The sequence below is a fragment of the Lepus europaeus genome, chromosome 12 (genome assembly GCF_033115175.1).
Source record: "Lepus europaeus isolate LE1 chromosome 12, mLepTim1.pri, whole genome shotgun sequence".
Classification (NCBI taxonomy): domain Eukaryota; kingdom Metazoa; phylum Chordata; class Mammalia; order Lagomorpha; family Leporidae; genus Lepus; species Lepus europaeus.
Genome location: NC_084838.1, coordinates 97,341,736 through 97,353,493, shown reverse-complemented (window position 1 = coordinate 97,353,493; position 11,758 = coordinate 97,341,736). Strand labels below are relative to the sequence as shown.

The window sequence follows — 11,758 nt, the reverse complement described above, 5'->3', positions numbered from 1 at the left end:
CTAGAACCCAGGTGCTCTGATCTGGGATGTGGGTGTCCCAAGTAGTCTACTCATCACTATACTGAATGCCTGCCCCAGTTTCCCCCCCTTGAAAGTGGTACTCTGCCTTTATATATATCATTTTTCCTAATGTCTCTTCTCTAGGAATTCTACCTTTAGTCTTCACTCATGAATACTACTTGGGACTTTCCTGGGATTATAATCTCACCACTTCTGTCGCCAGTACTTCTCATTGCTCTACATTCAAGACAACACCTACCCATGCAACAACTGAACCAACTCTTGAGGTGGCAGGATTCCATATAATACATTTGGTAACTTGACTATTCATGACACAATTATAACTATAACTACAGCCACGTCAGACACATTAAACACTTACCTTTACTGGGGGCATTCTCATAAGGGGAAAAAATTGTACTAAGGTAGATGTATCTATGCAACTTTCTCTGTCTGAACTTGAGTGGCAGAAAAGGATTGTTTCTTTATTGAGAACTCAGGCTTATATGCCTCTCTAGAAGCATTATGATCCTTTAGATTCCTCCTTGTTCCTCTGCAGGATTTTGTGTTTGGGCAGCTGCTTCTAAGACATGGATGGTATAATGGTGTTAATACAGATCTTATTTTGTTTAGTTCTCGATATGTCTCTTCACACTGCTAAGGTGGTACCTTGTTCCCCTGCCAGTAAAGATGGAATGATCTCAGCTTTTAGTAATTATTTTTTTTTAAATCAGGGTGGTCCTGTTTTACACTGCAAGACGCCCCCAGTAAAGAGAAAATCAAGCAATTGGAGCTAATATGCTTGATTCTCTCCTGCTGTGCAGCTCTCTGTATATTTGCCCATGCTGGTGTTAATTATTAGAAGTCAACTTGTAATGATTCTTTAATTCCTGTAGAATAAAGACAACTGGTCTTTCCTGTGATCACTTTAAGTTTCTTAGCTCCTATAGTAATCCTTTGTCCTTTTAAGTTAAATCCTACAGCTTCACTTGAGGCTTCTGGTCTTTCTACCAACTGACCTACCCTCCAAACACTTATTTTAATAAGAAACATTCCTCTCAGTATGGAATTTTTCCCAATATGGGTGGCAATACTCATTTTACTACTATCTCCTAAATATCCTTTCAATTTCAGAATTTGGAAATTTTATACATACATAGTGAGATATTTAGGGATGGAACACAAATAAATGGGACATGTGTTTATGTTTCATATACATGTTATACACATAGACTGAAGGTAAGATAATTTTATAAAGAATTTTTAAAAATTGTAGTGTACCTGTGACTTGACTACTAGCTGTCACATGAGAGTGAGTGTGGAATTTTACACTTGCAGTGTCCTGTTGGAACTGAAAACATTTTGCATTTTTGAGAGTTTTTGTACAGTTTAGGCCAAATTCATCTTTCTCCAGCTTCTGTGTTACACTCTATCCTAGGGTAGTTTACATTTAAGATGTGTTCATTATTTTGTAATGGCAAATTAGTTCAGGTTCCTGCCCCACCCCCAGTGCCCCACTCTGACACACACACACACACACACACACTCAGGAGCTGATAAGCAGCACAAGAAGGCTCCCTGCCAGCTCTTTTCATCCCACAGCAGGGTTCCCTCTCCCAGGGCTGCTTGTCTGAGCCTCCCACTTTGGCTGAGAGTCTTCCTTGTCCTCCTACTCAGAAGAGACTACAGACATCCCTGGTTTATGATGTGTTGATCTAACAATGGTGCACAAGCAAACTCATACAACCATCCTGCTTGTCCCTTCCAGTACTGTAGGCAAAAGATTACATGAGGCAGTCAACACTACATTACAAGATAGTAGTAGATGATTTTGCCCAACTGTAGGCTGCTACAGGTGCTCCCAAGATGTTGAGTGTAAGCTACTAGGTTGGTAGGTTAGTTATATTAAATCCATTTTCATTGTGTATTATGAAAACACTCCAGAAAGTTCATGGAAAATGGAATTAAGTCTACTTTGGAAAAATAATCAGAAATGCATGCATAGTTTTTTCCCTCACAATGTGTATTTTCATCAACTTTTTGAAGAATTCTATGTATTTAAAATTATTTTGTACCAAAATAAACTTACCTTTCAATTCTACTTTCCAAGAAATCACACCCTCGTATTTTCAACTTCAGATTTGTTTATGGTGATGCGGCCCATGAAAGCCAAGGAGCATCTTCGCTTAGTTCCAGCGTTGGAAGGAACTCATTGACAAGGACATTGTAGAACCGGAGGCCTCTCCCTCTGCCGTCACATCTCAAATCTGTATGTCTCCTGCTCCTTAGCCACCTCTGCCTGTTTCATTTATTGGCATGCTTGTTATTAGCCAAAATCAGGTGTTTTATGAAAAAAACTTAAACCAAAATGAGAAAACATTTCCCACTTACCAAAGTGTGCCACTAACAAGAAATAACTGCGGTGCGATTAGAATCAGGTCATCACTCTGAAAACCACTCTCATAGCCAGATGGGATTACAGAGTGAACCCCTGCGACACAACATCTCACCCCCTGTCCCTGGGAGGGTCTCTGTCTCAGATCTCTGTGGAATGTTTGTGGGGGTCTTAGCAGAGGTCCTAGAGTTCTGTGGAGGCAGCATGGGGGTTTGAGTCATGAGGAGAGGTGTATTGGGGGTGTCTTTGGGGGTCTCCCCATCTCTGCCCTTGCTGCATGTCACTAGGGGCAGGCAGAGACTTGCTGCCTGTTTCTTGCAGGACCCCAGTGCCACTCTCTTTGCTTGTATGAGCTCTGGGATCCTCATCCAGCTCCACCACATCCCAGAGCCTGTGTCTCAGGGTCTTGAGCAGCTAGTAGGCTCAGGGCCCTTAGTCCATGTACTCCACAGCCAATAGACAGCTGGCTCTTCCCCAATTCCCAGACCCTCCCTTGTCCTGGCTCCACTCTGGATGCTGAGCCCACCCTGGAGGTGGTCTCAGTCCTGGGGCCCAGACAGGACCTGGTGCAGATCAGCCCTGCAGGTCTGTGCCCTCTCCCACTCTCCCAGTGGGTTACGGTGTCCTGCCGCCCTCAAGAGAAGTCCCGGTGCTAGGTGTGTCATATTCGAGTTTCCTAGACCTAGCTTTCCCTCTATTGTCAATTCATGCCTGCAAGGAATTAAATAGGCGATTTTGAGCAAGCTTCTGAAATAGGAAATTCATCTTTCTAACGTGAGGCTGTGTATCCCCTTGAGTCTGGCCCTTTGTGTTGACCTAAAAGGGGCTTCTCCAGGTCTACAGTGAGGGAGAAAGTACAGGTGGGCACAGGGGTCTGACCAGGGTGAGCTGCTGGGTCCTGGGGTCTCCTCCCTCCAGGTCTCAGACTGCTCTGGGATGGCAAACGCCCCTATTCCCAGCGTCCTCATGTCTCTCTGCCCCGCCCTTGGCTTTATTGTCTCGATTCCTCTCCCACAACCCAGCCTCAGCCCACCTTCAGATGGGAGGAGAAAGGAAAGGCAGGTGACCATGGGCAGGGGTAACATGGCCCCAGCAGCTGTCCTGTGGCTTCCAGCCATGCATAGAAGCTGTAGGTCCTGTGTTTGCTGCTCCTCTAGAGAGCAGGGAAGCAGAGGCTGGGATGGGTAACATTGCCGCCTCGTCAAGGCTGAGCCATCTTTCTCGCTGTCTTCCCCAGACCTAGAAGGGGCTTCCATAGCAGGCATTGTCTGTTCGCTATCGGGAGACCAAGGGGGATAAGCTTCTGCCACCTCTGAACTCGGGGTCAACACACAACACCCCTCCATTTCCTGTGCCCTCTCTGACACCCAATGCTGTCTCGGTCAGCACTCCCCACAGGTGCGCAGTGTTCAAGGTCAGGAGAAGGAGGAGACAGAAGAGATGAGTAAGTTCCTGGGCAGAGTCCTACGGGGCTGCTCACCTGGATAAGACCTGCAGGCTTCCTTTGGTTTGGTTCTGTAATGACGGGAATGAAAGCCCATGATGCAGTGAGGGGAGCCGGGGTGAGGTTGGGTCTCCACCACCAGTGTCAGCCTCCCTCCATGCCCTGACCCTTCTCGAAGCCACACTCAGGGACAGCAGCTGACCACTCCCCTATGCCCGCGCACGGCACAGCACAGACAGAAGCCACGCCTATGATGAGAAGACACGTGTATTGGGGAGGAATGCATATCTCTGTAGAAAGGAGCCATTGTCACATAAAAGATGTGGGGACATAGGACTGAGCGGGTTTCCTCTGCAGAAACTGGCGTTTTTCCGAGAGAAAGCTTTTCCCACTGGGACAGGCTTGAGAAGCATGCTGTGTGTGAGGGGAGGAGGCACCTCTTTGAAGAAGGCAGTTCCTGGGGCAGTGCACAGGCCGACCCGAGTCACCTGTCACCCCCGGTCGGTGCTGGCCTGGGCTTGAGTGGCACGCAGGCTCCCTGGGTGGGGAGACCCAGGTGCTGTCCCTGCCTCTGAGCCACCTGCTCTTGACAGGACAGCTGAGGCCCTGAGGGGTGGCCTGGTGACCAAAGGCTGTGACTGTGCCCGCTCTGCTTTGCTGAGTGTAGGAAGGACCCCTGCGGTAGCAGGAACGCTCCCGCAGCGGGGCCTGGCGTTCCACCATGTACCAGTCTATCTCTGAGATGCCGCGTCCACGTGGAAGCCCCAGGTGGTCCAACATGATCTTGCCCACAACCGTTATGACCGCCTGGGCCTCGGCATCTCTCCTCTCCGTGCACGTCCTGCCCACGCGTGATCCCTCCTGGAAGGGTGTCTCTCTGCCCTGTGCCCTTTTGGATGGGGTTAGGACACTGCACGAATAGCCGTGTTCTGTGTTCCTTGTGGCTTCCTGGGGGTGCCTGTCCCTTCTTTGTCAGGAATGGTGAGGACTCGACCCCCAGGATATCTCCTGTTTTCCTATCCCAGGCAGGGTGGGCTGTGCTGTGGGCCCAGGAGGCTCTGGGTCCTGCTGCTCTCTCTTCCCACTGCCGTGGTCTGGGCCTCCTGCAGGCCTTTGGAGGCATGGTGTGTCTGATCCAATGAGACATGTTTCTGAGGAAGGTACTTCCTGGGGCAATGGATGTTCCATCTTGAGATACTTGTTACCCTTAGCCCTTGCTGGCCGGGGCTGGCTGGCATCACTGGCTCCCTGGACGGGGGGACCCAATTGGTGTCCCTCTCACTGATCCACCTGCTCTTGACGGAACAGGTGAGGTCCCTGGGGGTGGCTTGTTTTATAAAGGCCGGGTCTATCACCACTCTCTTTTTCTCTTGGCCAGAGGGACCCCTGTGAAGGCAAGAACTCCTACCCAGCAGGCCCTGGGGTTCCTTTTTTGGCCCATGTACCTCTGAGGGAGCAGGTTGGCGCCGAAGCCCCAGTTTGTCTATCAGGATCTTTGCCACAGCGGTTACGACTGCCTGGGCCTCCGCATCTCTCCTCTCCGTGATCATTTTCTCAAGGCGTGATCCGTGGCTCCAAGCCATGGCCGATGCAGGCCTGCCTTTCTCCAGGAGATCTTCCCACTCTGAGCCTTTTTGGCTGGGGCTGAACCACTGCTGAGAGGGCCTTGTCCTCTGTTTGATGTGGCTTTCTGGGGGTGTCTGTCTCTTCTCTGGCAGGAGTGGCGGGGACTTGTCCCCCAGGCTGTCTTCCGTCTCCCTGTCCCAGGCAGGGCGGCTCATCCCACAGGCAATAGTGACCCTTTTCTTTGGAGCCCTTTGTTCCTGTTCTTCAGGTTTGGGCCTCTTGCAGGCCCCTCTCCTGTCAGGGGGACTGTACGTCTTGCTCTCACTCGTCCACGGGGCTTTCCCTTTTGGGGTCCTGGCCTCCTGCTGCTCCTGGTTGCTCCTGGCATTTGATAGGCGGTCACGAAGCCCCAGAGAAGCTGGTGTGGTGCTACTAGGCGAGCCCTGGGAAGCTACCCAAGAGGCCTGAGAAGCCAAGATGTCTGTGGTGGGGAGCAGTACAGGGCTGCGGTCTTGATGGAGGACGCTGGCAATGTGCTGTGGGCGCCGTTTCTCCGGGTCTACTTCCACTTGGACCTCCAGGTCGTGGCTGTCCTGTGCTCTCAGGCCTGGCTGTCCTACACTGACGTCAACCAAAGTTCTCGAGGGTTGAGGATGTCTGCTGGTGCCCTGAGACTGCGGACTGAGACTCACATCCAGGCCTTGCACGGTGGTTGTCATACTGGCTCCCACGGTGACATCCCAAGCACGCGGCTTTCCTTTGGCCTGCAGTCTCTGTCTGATCTCTTCGGCTCTTTTCGGCTGGAATCCTCTACTGATCTTCTGCTCCTCCGGGCTGTGGCAGAAGTCCGATAAGGTCGCTCTCCGTCTCTCACGCTGGGGCTCACTCCTGGCCGTTTCTGCACGCGGCCTCCACTCTGGGCTGCCCCTCTCGGCTTTTTGGACAGTCCTGCTTCTGCCCAAGGGACTGTAAGTGATGGGCTCAGTGGGAGGCAGCCTGGTCTCCCGTCTGGCCTCTGAGAACCCACAGGGGCCAGCAGGTGGCCTCGCTGTGGGGACCCTCTGGACGTCCTTATATTCAGATGAGGGGTCGAGGAGAGGCCAGTCCCTGATGTGACAGGACTGTTTGGCCTTCTCCTCTCTTGGGCCTTTGTCAGGAGGGTTTTCCAGGTGATGGGCAACATCGTCTCTTATGTTACCCCCAGTCCCACTGGCGGCAGAGCTGGGGAAGGTGGGCTGTGGAGCAGAGGCAGCTTGATTTGCACTGGGAGTGACCTGTGCGCTCTCATGGGCCATCTGCTGTAGACACCACCCATACCTTGCGTCAAAACCTTTCAAGTGTGTTTCCAGCAAAAATCGCGTCAGGGGATTGAGGAAGGAGAGCTTCCTGGATGTGTTCACACCGGAGGTCTGACCCTTTGAGGCTACTGGTTTTCTAGGTTTTACAGGGATGCTGGACTTGGGCAAAGAATGACTGGCAGCAACAAGCCAGGACCGGCGCACTCTCACAGGGATCCTGCCTTCTTTGATCTGCCCTAACGTCCGGTTCAAGTGGACATTCAGGGTTTTCTTGAGATGCTTCTTATCTGGGCTTTTGGGTTTGTAATTTACACAGTCACACTCCTGAGGGATGACGGGGTTACACTTGGACTCCTCTTCGTCTTCCTCTAGGACTTTCACTGAGGTTCTTTGTGGATCCCAGGGCAGGAATTCTTGGTCATCCTCCTCTTTCCCTAGATCCTTTTGTGCTGCGGCTGGTTTGCCCTTTACTGCACCCTTGCTCGAGGGTCTCTTAGAACACGTGAATCCTGTCTTCTGCACTTCGGGGTCACCTGCAGGTGCCGAGGGCGGGGAAGGCCGGGAGAAGCCACGCGTGTCCATTGCCTGGCAGTGGCAGACCTGTGGGGATTTGCCCTGAGGCTGTGTCTGTTCCTGAGACGCTTCGAATTTGCAGGGGGGGCCATCCTGTTCATCCGCGAGAAGCTTCACTTGGTTCTGTGGCTCCGGCTGCTCCTGGAGATCAGAGCTGATGGAATCCCCGGGCAAGGTGGAGGCAGTCCCACCAGTCTGACAGCCCCGAAAGCCCCGAGGAAAGTGGGGAACGGACTGGCTGGCAACTTCCTGGGGGTTTTTGAAAAAAGAAAGTAAAGCCTTCCTCTGTTTCAGTCTCTTCTTCAAGGGCCATTCCATTTGCTGACTCTCAGTCGGGTTGAAAGACTGAGCCTTCTCCTGGGAGGGAGAGCAGGGTGTTTTATAGACCACACTCTGGGGTGGAGATGAGGATGGGAGAGGGGCCTGGGTCTGGATCTGACCCAGAGGTAGGGGCAAGCTTTGAGCCAGAGGTTGGGGTTGAGCCAAAGGATAAGGGGACAAAGGCTTCGCCGGGGAAAGCTGTAGAGGTAGACTGGCCTGAGTCTGAACTGGAGAGGAACTAGAGCCCCTGTTGAACAGAATCGAGGGAACTAGTGCAGGGGAGGACCTTCTAGGGGTCCAGGCCGTGGCCACTAGTGACTCGCTGTGCAGAGAGGGGAGGCCCCAGAAGAGCTGGCTGCATTTCTTCTCTAAGTGATCCCCAAAGACCGGGGGGGCAGAGAGCCGCTGAGGCCCCTGCAGCTGTGTGCATTTGTGCCTTGGTCTCCAGAAGAGCTGTGGGGTGGTGCTGGGCTGCTTGTGACTCAGTGACCTCAAGAGAGCTCCCAGAGAACTCAGGAGGGAGCCCGGGCGCATCTGGCCCAGCAGGGACCCCGTCTTCTCTTCTGCTTTCAGCATCAGCTCTGCTCTCCTGGAGATGAGGATTTCTAGCAGCCTCTGGACATCCGGGTTGATGAAAGGAGGGCCGCCAGCCTCTGCCTGCCCGCGTGCGGCGTCTCCCCAGGGCGAGGCCTCTGGTGGGTGCTGGGAAAGAGGCTCTTGCCGGCATCTGCCATGTGGTGAGGTGAACAGGAGCAAGGCCTTGGCGGTCGGCCACCACCAGGAGAAGAATGCAATGGAGCCGCTTACACGGTCCAAGCCCTTTGTGGCCGTGCCGAGAGAGGCCAAGCAGGAGTTACCTGGAGGGGCGCTGTCTGGGGCAGGGCCTGCCGGGGTGCTCTTCATGTCGGACTGGACTTGTTGAGGTCTTTCTGATGGGTGGGAGTCCGGGGGAGGAGGGTGCTGGGTTAGCAGAGCCGGGGAAGGCAGTGGGGACGAGGTGACAGGAGAAGCATCTTCCTTGGGCTCCCCATGATGCTGGTGGCCCCCAGCAGGGGCTGGATTGTGTTCATCTCCCTGGAGGTCCCGACACAGAAGGGGAGAAGCGCTGTCGTCAGGGAGCTTTCCCAGGTGGCTGCAGGAGACAGGAGGCACACGATGCAGCTGGGAGCAGATGGGACCGGAAGCCCTGACCTGCCCGGGGGGGATGGATGCCCGCAGCCCGGGGCCCCTCCACTGCCCCACGCCCTGACTTCATGGAGCTCTGGCTCTCCCTCACCCCCGGGGTACACTCACATCCCATGTCTGTCTGTGGTCTCCCCCTCCCTGGGTGGGACGCTCCAGGCCCTGGACTCATGTAATGGGTTCTGGCAGGATAAGGACATGGACCACAGCAGAAAGCTCCTCACCTTTGCAGAAGGGAAATGAGCCCTCGAGCCTCCTTCAGTTTCTCCAAGCAGTCTCTGCAGGCTAGAAACCAGGAGACTGGGTTAGGGTGCAGGAGGGAGGGGTCTGGGATTCTTCCAGGAGGCCGAGTGGAATGTCCCTTTATAGGGGGACCCTGGGAGATCAGACTCTGAAGCCCAAGCGTTAGTGTCCAGCCCACATGACCGCCCTGGGAGTGCCAGCATGGCACATGGAGGAAGCATTTAGCATTTAGAAAGTGCTTCCCCATCCATCGCCCTCTGCAGTCCTCACCACTCACTGTGCAGGAAGAAGGGGAGAGGGGTCATCTCAAAGTGGAACTGGCCTCATGGAAATGAAACACCTGTCCACAGCTGGACTCCACATGCAGGCACTGGTTCATCAGTTTCATTTCAGTCTTCTCAGTTTTATTCTGAAATTCTTTTTAGAACCTGAGAAGTTTCCTTGTTCTGATTTGCTTCTCAGAAGCCTCCCCACTGATGTGCTCAAATATGGGTCGGGTGCCTCATGGACTGGAGAGATCAAGTCACCTGTGGGGGCTCCAGGTGGAAGGGAAAAGCCTTACCTTTCAGAGCTCTGCTCTTCTTCCTGCTGTTGGTCCTTCTCCTGGTCTGCACTTGACCCTGGGAGATAAGGAAGAAGGGGGCTGGGACCCAGTTCTCTCTCTCTTTCCCCTAGACAAGCTAGTGCTCAGGAATAATGCGACTTACTCCATTTCACTGAGGATGCTCTTTGTTGTTTCATTTTATTCACATTAAAAAAAATTATTTGAGAGGCCAGTGTTGTGGTGTAGATGGTTAAGTCACCGTCCACGATGCTGGCATCCCTTATGGGTGATGGTTCAAAACCTGGCTTCTCCACTTCTGATCCACCTTCCTGCTAATGCACTGGGGAAAGTAGCGGAAGACAGCCCAAGTGCTTGGACCCCCTGAACCGAATTGGGAGACATGGAAGAAGCTCCAGGCTAGGCTCCTGGCTTTGGCTTGGCAGAGCCCTGGCTGTTGTGGCCATCTGGGTAGTGAACCAATGTATGGGAGATCTCTTGGTCTCTCCCCCTTTCTCTGCAATTCTCTTTTCCAAATAAAACAAAAAAATTTTTTAAAGAGGTCTTCAATCCCCTGGTTCACTCCCCAAATGACAGCAACAGCTGGAGCTGAGCCAATCCAAAGCCAGGAGCAAGGAGCTTCTTCCAGGTTTCCCAAGTGGGTGCTGGGTCCCAAGGACTTGGGCCATTTTCTACTGCTTTCCCACGCCATAGCAGAGAGCTGGACTGGAAGTGGAGCAGCTGGGACTGGAACCAGTGCCCATACGAGATGCTGGCACTGCAGCTGGGGCTTTAACCTGCTGCACCACAGCGCTAGCCCCTAAAGTAAATCTTTAAAAGATTATTGGAGAGGCAGAAGGACAGAGGTCCCATCTGGTATTTTACTCCCTGAATGGCTGCAGTGGCCCAGCCCAAGCCAAACTGGGAGCCAAGCACTCAGTCCTGGTCTCCTCCATGGGTGACCACTCAAGCCATCCACTCAAGCCATCATCAATGTCTTTCCAGGGTCTGCATGAACAGGGAGCTGGAATTGGGGTAGAATTGGGGCTGGAACCTAGGCACTCCGCTGTGTGATGTGGGTCTCCCAGTTGGTGGCTTAACCATCAGGCCAAATTCCCACCTCCTTACTAATATTCAAAGCAGGTGAACGATTTCTTATTCTTTGACAAGTGAGGAGAGGTGGAGAGGTGTTCTATGTGAAATCCACCACGGGTGTCGCTGGTCACTGTTCCTGTGCTGAGGAGACAGTGCACGTGAGCTGCCGAGGAGAAGCCTGCTGCCCGAGGCCGGGGTGACTCCAGGCTCTGCATGGAGCCTCTCACTGCTCAGCACAGCCCTGTGGTCAGTCCAACCTGGATGAAAAGCTTGGCCTCAAGGCACCTATCCCAAGAAGGCCCCTGATGAACCAGGGCTCAGAGCCCATCACTCCCCCTCTGCCCCAAGGGATCTCAATTCTCTGAGTCGTGGGGACCTCAGCTGCTGAGGCAGGGTCCGATTTTGCCCTGGTGCTCTCCAGCTCACCCACAGGGGTGGTCTGAGAGCTTCACACAGAAATCCTAGTTCCAGCCTCACTCCTGCCATGAAGGATGACGTTGTCCTGTGCTTTCCCATCTCAGGAGTCTCTCTGGTTAATTTGGAATCAGGGAAACAACAGCGAAGGAAGAGAAAAACCTTTGCCTGTTGGGTTCTGGCCAAGCGCTCCTTACCTTCCTGATGGTCCCCTTTCTCTTAGGAGGTCGTGAGGATGGAGTGCTGTGGACCAGAAACAGGAAGAAGAGCCCCAGTCCAAACAGGAAGAGAAGGACAACGTCTGTGCTCCAGGAAGCACAGCTGGATCTCTGCCACGGGACAGGGGCGCTCTGCGGAGGAAGGAGCTGATGCTCCATCAGACGAATCTCAATCTCACCGTTACCCTCAGGCAACTCAGCCCTTGGAATTCCCTTTGGCAGAATGGAGTAAGACCCGACCGCATCACAGAGCGGTCCTTCTCATCACAAAGGGCTCCAGAGCAGGGGAGGGGCACGGAGAGGAAGAGTCTGACTCCGGCCCCTCCCCCACCTCCTGGCCCAGTGGATCCCTCCACTCCTCTGTGCCTTCTAGAAACCTCCATCCTAATCTACTCGCTTAAACTGTCAGAGATCATTATCAATTTCCTAGTCTTTCACTCTGGAGCCAGGATGCCACCTGGTTCCTTT

General features: G+C 53.2%; 1 protein-coding gene across 1 annotated transcript; it reads right to left on the bottom strand.

The window, feature by feature from the left end:
- Positions 1-4,148: 4,148 nt before the first annotated feature.
- On the bottom strand, positions 4,149-10,873 carry LOC133771895 (spermatogenesis-associated protein 31E1-like). Its single transcript, XM_062208275.1, has 4 exons — positions 10,771-10,873; positions 9,004-9,064; positions 4,925-8,729; positions 4,149-4,721 (listed from the first exon to the last, which is right to left on the bottom strand). Exons 1-4 carry the CDS (start codon positions 10,871-10,873, stop codon positions 4,149-4,151), a joined length of 4,542 nt encoding a protein of 1,513 aa, XP_062064259.1.
- Positions 10,874-11,758: the final 885 nt, after the last annotated feature.

Coding starts and splice junctions, on each gene's coding strand:
- LOC133771895 (XM_062208275.1), bottom strand. CDS start 10,873: ATGCAGAGCCTGGAGTCACCCCGGCCTCGGGCAGCAGGCTTCTCCTCG. Junction 9,065..10,770: donor AGTGACCAGCGACACCCGTG/GTGGATTTCACA, acceptor CCTGGTTTCTAG/CCTGCAGAGACTGCTTGGAG. Junction 4,722..4,924: donor AGGAGGCCCAGACCACGGCA/GTGGGAAGAGAG, acceptor AAAAGGGCACAG/GGCAGAGAGACACCCTTCCA.